Here is a 12943-nt window from a genome sequence, read left to right on the forward strand (position 1 = left end):
TCTTAACTTTTGTGTATTTCACCTTGGTCAGCGTTTTTATTATTTTGCACTATGTTTGTCCCCGACCAGACAGGATTCCGTTGGACTCTTGACTATACACTCAACTTACCGTGTTCGGTGACTGCAATGAGTGAATGTATGCTGGCTGCACCCAACACAAGTACTGAAAAAGTGCCTGTTAGGCCAGTGGCCAGTGTGCCTGACGGGAAGGCATCTTTAAATGGTTTTCTAGTCAAGAAATGTGTCACCACAGCAGAAATTGTTTGGGGAGTCTGAACATTATAGCACCCCATGCATCTTTTTTTTTTACCTCTTGAGAGTTTGTTATTAATCTGTTGAGTTTCCCAAGCAGACTTACCGGTCATAGAATTTGCTTTAAATCATCATGGAAAACCTGGAAAAGTTAGGGAATCTGCGAAAAATAAATTTGTAGACCCCGTTTCAAGCATGTGAGAGCATTAATCAAAAATATCTTGTTGAAGTCGGTACTTTATGTGGCGCAGCTGCTATGGTTCTCTCATTTTTGTGCTTAAATGTTGATTGAGCTATATAATCATATTGTGTCCTGTGTGAAAGCTCCGACTCCAAGTTAGAGATGTGCTTCAACAATGGAAAAGTTTTTTTTTTTCTTTTTTAGATCAGAGAGTCTGGAGAAGATGCCTCAAATGAAGAGATTTTGAAGTTTTCAAAGTTGTTTGAAGACGAAATTACTCTGGACAGTCTCACGCGACCTCAGCTCACTGCACTCTGTCGGCTTCTGGAACTACAGCCCATTGGCACAAACAACTTCCTCCGGTTTCAGCTGCGCATGAAGCTGCGAAGCCTGAAAGCTGATGACCAGGTGAGCTAGTGGACCACTTTAACAAGCTGCAGATGATTGTTCTCTTTCTAGAATGTAAAGACTGAATTTAATTGTCTCCACTTCTACAACTACTTTTTACTAACCTCCCTGAAATATTTGCAATCCTTGTTTTTAGCAAAAGTAATACTCGCACATGTTTTCTAAATGTTGAAGTAGCTTTAGTGATGATTTGCCTGTGTTGTGAGAATTCTCGAACGCAATTTACCGATTTACTTCAAATATCTGCAAGGCATAGCAAACAATTACACATTTAGAATGATAGCTATCTATTGTTTTTTTTTTACTTTTACTTGCTCTCATAATATGTTTAGGCCTATCTTTTTACCTGAGCCTGTTGGGCCTTACTTATGTAATTAAATTTTGTATCATCTTGAGTGAGCCCACTTATCCATTGGTGTTATACAGCAAAATCTTGGTGATACAATTACAGTTGATGCAAGTTTCGTGATGATAAGAATTTTAAGGTGGCTTTGGATGAACTACATTATAGAAAATACGCCGTGATTCGGTGTTATACGAATGATTTTCCCAGTAACCGAGGATGATATGAGCGCACGATTGACTGCTGCACGGGAACGGCGCAACGCGGCTTGTCTGTAGGAGGAAGGCACGTTCACACTTGGCCTCAAAGCGAGTATGCGCGGCAAAACTCGCGCGGATTTCTCTCACTTGGTCGCCTAAGCGACTGGAAACGCCTTAAAGCAGACACGGCGTGGTCGCCTAAGCGACCACGCCTTAAAGCAGACACTGAAAAAATCGGTCTGAGACCAATTTTTCCGTCACGCAATAGCAGATTGCCTTTTTGGTACATGGCTTTGGCTACACCGGCTGCAGCAGCTCTCAAACCACGTGATGTAAACGAGCTGCAAATTCAACATGGCAGCATAGGCATCGGCGGTGGCTCGCCTCAGCGCAATCGCAAAGTATTCGCGCAGCACGACAAAGCACACGGCCTTGGCAAAGAAGCGTTCATCAAGAGCCTGGTTTGGATTATAGTCTCTGTGAAGACCGGAACTAGAAGGTGTAGCAGCAGTGAGTCTGTTTACCCTAATATGTCTCGCTTTTGCACTGCCCGCTGGGTTCGTTGCCGCTGCCAATGTGTCTGCTCGAGTCGTTTCTGCTGGCGTATCTCCCGAAACGTGTGTACAGGTGTACGTTGTTTCTTTTCAGTGCTTTTCATGCATAACTACAACTCTGTATGAATTTTAATGCCCCGGAAACGGGCTAAATAAAATAGATTCTCAAGCGGCGGCTGTAGGTGTGTACATTTTTTATGGGCTTTGCCGCCGCTCTGTCATTTTTGCTTGAATTCTCCTTTGTAAGTGGTTTTAGTAGCAGCTTTGGCATTTTCGCTTGAATTCTCTCATGTGAATGATCTTTTTCGTGTCGACCTCGTGACGCATTCTTTCGGCCGCTTCAGCGGTGAAGGGAGTGAATTTTTAGTAAGTTTTGCCCTTTCCCTCCCTTTGATGCCGAGTGTGAATGCACTTTAAGCGCCAGCAGCATGAGTGAGGAAACCATGGAACTTTATTGAGAGGCAGTGAAAGCAGGAAAATTCAAAAGAACATCATGGGCTCTTATTCAGAAAGAAGTAGTTGACCCCAATAAAGTTTTTACTCATCCTCATGATCAGCTTTAATTTGTTTTTGGTTCATACAAATTCAAGATGATACAAATATTTTGCATGTTCCCTTCGAATTGTATCATAGATTCTACTGTATATACAGGCTATCACTCGGGAACGTTTAGCGACACTCACCACATAATGCATTCTCAAGCGAGGTTGTTCTGTGAGATCACACTGCTAGTTTCAGTATCAGTGGCTGAAAAAAGAAATATTGGAAGCTGTGTTTGTAGTATATTTGAACTATTGTTTTTGTTGTTGGGTTGGTCATCTAATGAATGACACCAGACTACAGAAATAATTTATTTTTCTTGCTCTCAGGCCATTTATGGCCATGGTTTTCAGTGGCGCACCCCTGTCCATGCCATTTTATGGTCTCAATGTTTACAGCTGAACAAACACTGTCATTCGTAGCTTGGTCCTTTATGATCAATTATGTTGATACAGTGCCAGTATTTAAGTTCATTTAAATTTATCCAACATTATTTTCGTAGTATGGCACACTGCTACTATAACAGACATGTAGAAATTGGTTCGTTAGTGACTTCATCTACTTGATTAGTTATATTCATCGCTCATTTATTGCAACCTGTACAAGTAGCTGTGTGGTCTATTTTGTTGCATCTATACTAGCATTGGTGCAGACAGGAGTGCACCTAACCACACCTGTCCTACCAAACTTTAGGAATGTTTTTTTAGTATTCTTTTTCTAAAATTGCCAACTTTTCTTTTTCTCTATTTGAGTTTCTTTAATGGAGACATTGTTGCAATCTATTAAGTTAAGCAATGCAACTCTTGATGTGAAGACAGATATGTCAGTTTTTATAACCAAATGCCTACAGAGGACCATGTATTTTTGTGTCAATATAATAAAGCATGTTGTTTGATTATTTCAGGACAATGAAGTTTCACTTCTATTGCAGAGGAATTTAAAGCAATAAATTGAAACTTCTTCTGGTTCTAGCTGGCATGCAGTTTACTTATGTGTGGTTTTTGTGTGTGCATCATCGTACAAATCGGAGCAGCTGCCGAAAGAGAGCAATGTGTTTTCTTGGTAGCGGCGGCCGGAAAAGTGCACACTTTGGTGCCCTTCTCACGTTCAGAGTGGCAGTAGTGTGCAAAGCATGCGGCTGTAGCGTGGCATTCAGGAATTCTGACGCATTGTAATTCGCACTATTCAACTACCCCAATAGCGAAGGTGGGCATAGTCATATTCTGCACAGCGTGGCTCGTGTGTCAATGTCTGATTTGGCGTTTTTGTTATCGCCTTGTGTCAGTTTGCAAGTATGAGCAACAAAGATGTGGTTGCAGTAAATGCAACAAGCCCAGAGTTTTCTTCCAACTCATAAGAATTGTTCAGGGAATCGATGTCGCCAATAAGGCTGATATCTTGCAAACTACCTTGATTCGTGAGAGAAGACATCAGCATTAGTTTGGGGATGTTGCAAAGCTCGCTCTGCATGAATCCGAACTTAAAAGGAGCTATTGTAGCTTTTTGGATAATTTATTACATTCCCAGTTAAATCAGTCTGAATTTAGCTACAGGTGCATTTACCACAAATTAGTTATTACACCCTCCCTTGTGGACATGGGGTGCTGTTCTCTTTCCCGATTTTTTGCTTGACATGTGATGTGGGGTCTTGTACAAAGGACTTTCTCCAGTACTGCTTTAAGGAGGCAGACTGGTCTTAGACATTTTTTGTTTATTTCTTCAGTGTGCTTGATCAAACTGCACAGGATTATGCAGTTTTTTCTGCTGATTTCAAATATTTAATTAGTTTTTCTGTAACTCATCTTGTTCCTGAGATAACTTATATTCATTCCCTATTGTTTAAGGCCGCCATAGAAAAAGAAAGTGCTTATTAAAAGTGATATTTAAGATATTTTTTTTTATTTATTCATACTGTCAGCCCAAGGGCCAAGACAGGAGTTGCCGTTACATATCTGGCATGTACAAAGAACATATGTGGAAACAAGTTTCACACTGTACGCTCAAGACGCACTCTATATGGAAATAACAAAACGAAAACGCAAAACTATATCGGAATACATCCCGCATAGGTCACGGATAAAAGAAACATGTTCGAATACATCTCGTACATGCCAACATGGACTGACTATAGAGTGAAAGTATGCAAGAGTTTTTTTTTGTTGTTGTTGTTGTTGTTTTTAGGCCTTTCTTGGTTATTTTACAGTGAAATGAACTATCCATTTTCAAAAGCAGTTGGAATTGTGTTACAATTTTGATGTGTAATTAATTAAAAAGGCTTGGGCTCTAAGTTCTGCTTCCATACTTGCATTCTACACACATACAAGTTTCCATTGCAAAAAGAATTATTTTTGTACCTGCCCTAGCTGCTGAGATATTGAGGCCTCAAAATTGAACAGTCGTAAATTTACTTTTTTGAGAAAAATGAAAAAAACTGAAAACACAGCTTTCTCAAAAAGCAACAATCATGGTGCGCATGTTTTCCAATTCTCATAAAGGTGCTCATAAATTCGCAGCAGAGCTTCTAACACAGGTGCCGGTCAGTTATAAAGAATCCTCGAAGTCGTTTCCCCATTTTTTCAAAACAGGTTCTGCATGTTACCAGCCCCAAGAATCTGGACAGTTAAAATAATATTACAAAAAATTACCACTTCCTGGTGTGTGAAAATTTGCACAGAGATAGAAAAATACTTGCAGAAACCAAATATGTCAATTTTAAAAAATGAATTTTTTTGTCACTTTTTGGTTAAAAAGACCAGTCTGCCCCCTTAAATCATTGTAATCGGATTCTGGGTTCAACAAAACTAATTTTTAAGTCATTGAGGTTTTTGCGTCCTGTCGTATTGAAGCGTTATTCTCGCTATAAAATGAATGCATTGAGAACCATACTTCACATTCAAAGCTGAATTTCAATTTAACGAAGCTTCAATATAATGAAGTAAACTGCCAATTTTACTGACTTCATTATATCGAGGTTTAACTGTAGTTACTGCTTTGTAGATTATACTCTAGACTCCTTTTAAATTAAACCTGAAGGAACCAGAAAAAAGGTTTTCGTTTAACAGGCGTTATGTTTAGGAAGAGACAAACAGGGGTGCAGAATGCAAGTATGAAACCAGTCGTACTACTAGAGGTAGTAGAGGCAGCTGTTTCATTCAAGCAGCAATTTCGTTCAAGAGAGTTTCGTTTACTGAGAGTCTACTGTACATGTTGCGAATGGTTGTGTCTACAGATGATTCAAAAAGAAGGCATTGACTCCTTGACGGTGGCAGAGCTGCAAGCAGCTTCTCGAGCAAGAGGCATGCGAGCCATGGGTTTACCCGAGTCGAAACTTCGTTATCAGCTGGCCCAGTGGCTAGACCTCAGCCTAAACGAGAACATCCCTCCTTCACTGCTGCTGCTGTCACGGGCTATGTTGCTGTCTGAGGCCTTACCTCCGACAGAACAACTCAAGGCCACTATTTCTACTTTACCCAAGGAAGCGGTAAGTACCCTAGCATCTCGAATAATATGGCCATCACATGAAAACGGCACACAAGTAAAAGAAAGCATGCAAAGATACACACATGCAGCACTTCGTGGGCCTTATTTTGACTGTAGGCCATTTTGTACTACTTCTAGATTGTTCACAATGTCATACCAACAAGCCCACATCACCACACTTGTCGAGCCCTCTATCATGTACTTTCTAAATACAGTCAAACCCCGCTACAACGAAACTGAAGGGGCGCGGAAAAAGTTTCGTTGAAACGAAAATTTCGTTGTAGTGAAATCGAAAAAAATATAGTCGATCTGAACTAGCAAAACAAAGAAACCTTTATTCTCAAAATTGAAAAAGTGTCGGCTGCTTTTTATTCTATACCAGCTGCGTCACGACGCGATTCTCACCCATGCATAGCCAGGCCATGGTGAAAAGCACGCTAAACAATGACCACAACCACTTTCGTGAACAAACCAAACAGTTGCATTAACACCAGCAGCTGTCCGTCGTCAAAACGCCAAGATAGCAGCAGGGTATCGTGGAGTGGTGACTTTTGCCTTATTTTATGCCATTCTTATTTTATGCCATCCATCACTCGCGGCTAGCTGATTTTGTTGATAAGGCGAACGAACAGCCACTCTGATTAGTTAACGCACTGGCCAAGCGAGAACAAAATGATAAGCATTGGAATCGGAAAAGGCATTGTTCTGCTGATGCACCCAGCAGCTGCACAAAGGAAACCATGAACTAAGCAACTGAGCTTCAGCTTTGGACCGTCTGTGGCTATACAGTAAACCTAATCTTTAACAATTTGATGCGTTTTCAGAATCTGAAAATACGTCCACGAAGTCTAAAACATGCGTTAGCACCATCATAAACCGCCGCTGTTCAGCAAGCATGGGCGCAGCCATTGCTCGATAGCGATGGCAATCAGGCTGCCCTGCTTTTGCCAGGGACAAAAGCAGGGCAGTTTCATTGCCATCGCTATCGAGCACTGGTGGCGCCCATGCTTGCTGAAGAGCGGTGGTTTTTGATTGAGCCAATGCGTGTTTTAGACTTCGTCAACGTATTTTCAGGTTCTGAAAATGCATCAAAATGTTAAAAATTGGGTTTACTGGATAGTAATACATTTCTGAGCCTGGAATCGCATCATGAAATTTCGCTGAAGTGGGACGGCAGAAGAAAAAGTGTTTGTTGTGGCGACAATATTTATGCATTGAACCCTATGGACTGCTGACGGGGAACCGCGAATTTTTCGTTCAAGCGGCGTTCGTTGTAGCGGAGTTCGACTGTAATTCTGCACAATGTTCGCTATGCACTTTGCTGTTTTGCTTGAAATTCTGTGAGTAACGGTACTGCTTCATTCCATCCCACTGGAAGAAAAATTTTGAGCAAGACAAGAGGAGGAGCACTCATTTTTCTTTATGGCTTACCTTACAGGCGTATTTCTTAAGTTGTATGATTTTGACAAATACATTTTCTGCATTGTTATTCGGCTTTCTTTACAGGTTACGGAAGCCAAGTACAAGATTGGTGAACGTGAAGGAAAAGTGGACAATCGTACTAAAATTGAGATCATCAAACAAGAAGAAGCAGCTATTCAGAAGGAAAAAGAAGAAATTGCAGTCGAAAGTGAAGTGCGTAAATTCTTTTCATATTACTTTCGCTGCATCTGTGTGCGTCTTATGTGGTGTGCATGGAGTTTACAAGTGGACCGCGTTCTCTTGTGTTATTATGTCGTTAACACAAATTGTGAGACTTCTGTTGGTGGTTATCATGCATTTTTTCGTTAAACGTGTTCGCTCATTCTAATACGAGACAAACCTCACAAGGTGTGCAGACTTGGCCTCTGAAACTACACTTTTTCAAGAATAAGGAAGATAATGTTTAAAGAAGAGAAAAGTGGAGAGGTCTGCCTTGAAAGCAGGTTTCTAGCCTGCTGCTCCTGACATTGGTAAGGGGAAAAGGGAGAGAAAGAGAAAAAGGGAAGTGTGATGACAGGTGACTAAGGTATAGTAAAATCACTGTACACACTGTCCTACATAGAAACAGGTACTGCACGTGAAAGTTTTCATATCATAGCACATGCTCTAAAGACGAGCATGTAAACCTGTCTCACCTATGAGCTGTAATGGGCATTTTAAAGTGCATTGGGTATGGCCTACATGTCCCCAAGCACGAACAGCATCTTTTCCAGAAAGGGTCTGGAGTCCAGGCATTCTCTGACATACTGAAGTGACCGTCTAGCAGTTGCGTATTGAGGGCACATGCACAAGATGTGGGGAATAGTATGACGTGTCGGATACACTGCAGTTAGAGTATGGCTCCTGTTTAATATTACACTGGTATTGTTGTGTATATGCAGCACCCAGCTGTAGTCCATGCAGTAGTGTTTTCTGGTCTCTCTTTAGCCGGCATGGAAGCCGAAAAGCAGGAGAGTCAAGTATGTGAACATGAAAAATAGAAAATATCAGCCAATAATGAATGCCCCTCAGTACTTCCCTGCAATTTTAAATGCAAAAAGGGGGGTGCCATACAAAGCACAGACTAAAGAAGAGAACAGTGAAAGGTGCGCCTGTGTCGTTCTCTTCTTTAGTTCCTGTTCTGTACTGTGCCCCTCTTGTGCACTTACCGTAAGATGAACCAACTATGCCAAATGGCTGTTTTGCCACTTCACTGCCAGCTGCAGGCCTCAAATTTACTGTGTTCTTACTGACAGATAGGACTGCATGCTCTAGCTCAAATGCTCGCAGCCTGCCCAGTTCAACCAGAGGCTTGTCAAAATTGAATTTCTTTTTTGCAGTAGAGGTCACTATCCTCGAATCATAAGTGAAAGTTCTTACTGAACTACCAAAGCGTTTTTACATAAGAATACTTACAAAAAAAGAACAGGGAAAACTGAGTGCACTGATGGTCACTTGTGAGGTTATTGGGTCTTATTGATGCAAGTGTGGGACGCCTGAAATACAATGATGACATCAATTTGGCAACAGGATTTCAACACGTGTGATGCTAAGGGTATAAAAAAATAATTGTTCCTGGAGCACCATTAGAGATAATAGTGTGTGGGAAACTGGTGGCACTCTAAAGAAAAGTTGTTCTATTGAAAGTTGCTCAGTTCATACACAAGGGAGCAAAGGCATCACTATGCTTTGGAAAAGAAACATTATCTGGCATTCCTGCCTTATGCCCTTTTCTAAAGTGTGCGTGAATTTGTACACTTGATTTTTGTCTACTTCACTGACCCATCTTCACTTGCGCCCTTGTTAAACTTGCTAATATTTACCAACGATTGTAACAATATGTTCTACATATTGAAAATATTGAAAATAAAATACTTTTTCCAACCTATAGCAGAGATCTGGCAGTGACTGCCTTTAAGTCTGCTGGTGTTCACCCACACAAGATGCCATGTACATGATCCATAACAAAATTTATGTAGATTAGAGTATAAGCAAACCGAAAGAGTTGTGGGATTTAATGTGAATGGCACAATCATTAACGCACCAGAAGCATCTGTGACGAAAGGTATTTGTCAAATCAATCCTTCGTTCAGTACATCTAGAGCAATTGTGACTGCAGGATAACCAATCCACTGTAAAATAATTGTCTTTACTCCAATATTGGCTAGAAAAAGCTTGTAAATATGTTACTGCCTGTGCATAAGCATTGAATACAACATGTTCACTCTGTATTTTGACTAGAGCTGTGCGAATAGCAAAATTCTGGGTGGGAAGCGAATTGAAATATTGAAGTATGAATATTGAAGTATACTGTCACCAACTGGCCCAGCTTTCAGTCCTTCTCTGAAGACAGTACTGATCAGTTGGGATTCGTTTCTCATTGTGTGCATTTTTTCCTATTTAATATTATTTTTGAATCAGCTGGACATTTCTACAACCAGTTGCACTGCAGGATTGTCTCAGGAACATACAATGTTTTCAAAAAGAAACCGAACTTTTTCCATAACACCTTTAGTACTCGTAGTACAACCATTTATGCATTTCCCTCCTAAAACAACTACTCTCTGCTAGAAGTACACTGTTTTCATTGTTTCTTCCATTTTTGGAAAGCCTCCTGGAACATACTATCTGGAATGGCCCCGGTTTTTTTCTTGCATTATCCTGGATCTCCTCTATGGTTTGGAAATGGCATCCTCTCAATGTAGTTTTATGTTCAGGATAGATTAAATAGAAAAAGTTCCATGGCATTATTCTAATGTATAATGCCCACTTCGTCAGCAACTTCTCAAACTGTCTAGCGAAAATTTCCTCGAATCACACCACAAATTCTTGACGTGGTCTTCATCTGTTGTTGTGGAATGTCGTCCAGGCATTGAACCGTCACCGAACGGCATTCCACCATGGTCAGAATGCTTGAGCCACTCACATCACTGCGTGCGATTCACCGTCTTCCCTGTACTAAGCAACTGAAATGTCTAAAGCATCTGAAATGGCTAAGCAACTGAAATGTCTCTTTGAAAGTTTTCTAAAGTTTGTAGTAGAACTTCACACAGACACGTAATTCTTCTAGCTTTCATTGTCATTTTGGTCAGTGATTGAAGTGCTGCTCCAAACTGCTCTAAAAGAGAAATGCTGCTCCAAAGTGTAATATTTGTTAATAACTGCACCAAACCTCCTCTGAAAGGGTGTTGGGAAAACTAAAAACAATGAAGTTAAACCATGTGGCCATCTAGTGAGCCTAAATGAAAACAAAAACAAGCTATATACTGTCATCTGGTGGACAGCTTGTATAGCGTCTGTATATAGAATATTGGCAATGCTGCATGTACTAGCATTTTCTGTGTATGTATGTCTGACATCAAGGGTGTAAGTGCTGCGCCAATTGTGCCATTGAGTGCCAATCTTATCTGCTGCACCAGGCTGTGCATGAACGGCAATAACCGTGGTAGTTGTCGATTGTAAGTGTAAACCACCAAATCTAGCCGCATATTATTGTCAACCGAGTAACACTGCGCATTGGCTACACCGAGGACGTGGTTGCATTCATATCCAATAGAGTTCGATCACGTTTCAATTCGGTTCATTCGTGGGGCTCTCATTGCTGTTATTGCCGTGGTTTCTCCACAAAAGTGATAGCACCAACATGAGTAACTGTTAATTATCTAGTGATATAGTGAAACTTCGATGATTTGTGCCAACCGGGAACGTGGCACAATCATGCAATTAACGGCAGTATGCGTTTACAAGTGCAAATGTGCATCTCCTGACGTGCCCCATTGCCACCAAAAAAACTAATACAGTACTACAGCAGATGTCGCTCCAGGTATCTACCGGAAAGTATTTTCTTCATTTCTGCCTGAGTGCGAAAACGATCACATCGGGCTGGCACTCTCGCATGATTGATTTATCGGGCGCGGTGGCGAGGCCAAGGAGCATTTCGAAACTATTACAGGGTCTGGGACACCCAGCGGCTGAAATAGCGACTGAACGGACACTATCAGTTTTCCGCGATACATATGTGCGTTTGTCTACCGCGATCTGATACTAAGCGACAACTGACAGTTTCATTTGAACAGAGAGCAGTTGCGTGGACTCGGATCATCTTCTGGTTAGTTGCATGCAGCGCGGCGCCTATATATGCTGCCCACACTATCGCTGCTGGGCGACTCGCTGAACCGTGCCCGAGGATTTGCTGTGTGCATTGCTCGTGCCCACTTCGCTCCACACCGAGCACAGATGAACAGAGTAGTGTGTCTTCAGAATAACGAACTTCCACCAAGTGAAGTGTGCCCCAAATATTTATACTCCGTTTCACACATCAGGTGCAACACTGCTGAGGCTAGCGAGACTCCTTGTAGTAGATACGTTCGTGTGAAAAGTATTCCCTTGTTTTTACCACCCAGACTATATTTTTCTTTTTGTTTCAGCCTGAGTATGAAATGACTGTTTTGCAACAAACACACAACACCCCCACACACACATACATGTGTGCACACACACATGCAGGTGATAAGTGTGGTAAGCTATTAGTACTGAATGTTCAGGTGAAAACCATAGTAATTTTTTTTTTTACCCAAAATAATTTTTTTGGTGATGATGTGTGACCCTAGAAAGCTGCTCCAAAACTAACTCGCATTGCTCCAAAATACACCTTTTGGTGTCCTAACCTGCTCCAAAGCAGCATTATGTCTGCTCCCTGAGCTGCTCCAAAGCACTGAAGTTGACTTCCGCCCCTGGATATACATAGTTGTATATTTGTACTTTACTAGCAGACTATTTTGTTAAAATGCCTGCGAGACTTCTTAGTTGTACTAGCTGCTGGTGTGACAACTTTGATATGTGACTGATTGCATTTAGCACTTTCATCAGCTTTGGCCTCGTTTATGTCACAACAAGCGTTTTCAATGTTAGTTCATTTAGCTTATTTGGTTTTTGACAATTTCAATGCTGGCTACTTTTGCAAAGTAGGAAAAAAACACTTACTTAGTACCAACTTCAATGACCATCTATCTGGCTAGTTATGTGTCTTGCAATTTGCAGTGATTACCGTATGTGCATTATGTTACTAATAAATTGAATATTTATAACAGTCTTAAATGATGCATTAAACTCCAGGAGTTGGTTGGAATATTTCTCTATCTGCTCTGAAAACACCAATAGCTGCTCCAGGCTAGCATTTTTCTGCTACAAAAGCGATCAAGGCTGCTCAGAAGCACCATTTTTCCTGCACCAGAATCTGCTCCAAAATGTCGCTTCCATCACTGCTTTGGTACTGATCGGAAGATCAGCTTCCCCATTTGCTCACTTTAGCGGCTTTAGCATGCAAACTAACGGTCAGAGCGAATCACGGCAAATAGCACTTTCCTGTTTAAGCTTGCTGCTACGTACAGATTGTAGCTGCAGCATAGTCCCTCTTGTGATTGCCGCTTTATTGGAAAATTTTGGTTTTTTTTAACACACCTTTCAGAATGGCCATTACCTGGACATTGTAAAGGAATTGGCAGAGTTGGCCTTTAAAATGATG

The 12943-nt window shown here is 41.1% G+C and overlaps 1 protein-coding gene across 1 annotated transcript in view; it reads left to right on the forward strand.

Moving 5' to 3' along the window:
- The window catches only part of Letm1 (Leucine zipper and EF-hand containing transmembrane protein 1), a 58813-nt gene that overhangs the window by 23366 nt on the left and 22504 nt on the right, over window positions 1-12943 (forward strand). The window contains exons 5-7 of the mRNA XM_037427378.2: window positions 638-841; window positions 5708-5959; window positions 7465-7593. Coding sequence (XP_037283275.2) covers window positions 638-841; window positions 5708-5959; window positions 7465-7593 — 585 coding nt within the window. The remainder of the gene's footprint in view (window positions 1-637; window positions 842-5707; window positions 5960-7464; window positions 7594-12943) is intronic.

Source organism: Rhipicephalus microplus, chromosome X, assembly GCF_043290135.1.
Source record: "Rhipicephalus microplus isolate Deutch F79 chromosome X, USDA_Rmic, whole genome shotgun sequence".
NCBI classification, from domain to species: domain Eukaryota; kingdom Metazoa; phylum Arthropoda; class Arachnida; order Ixodida; family Ixodidae; genus Rhipicephalus; species Rhipicephalus microplus.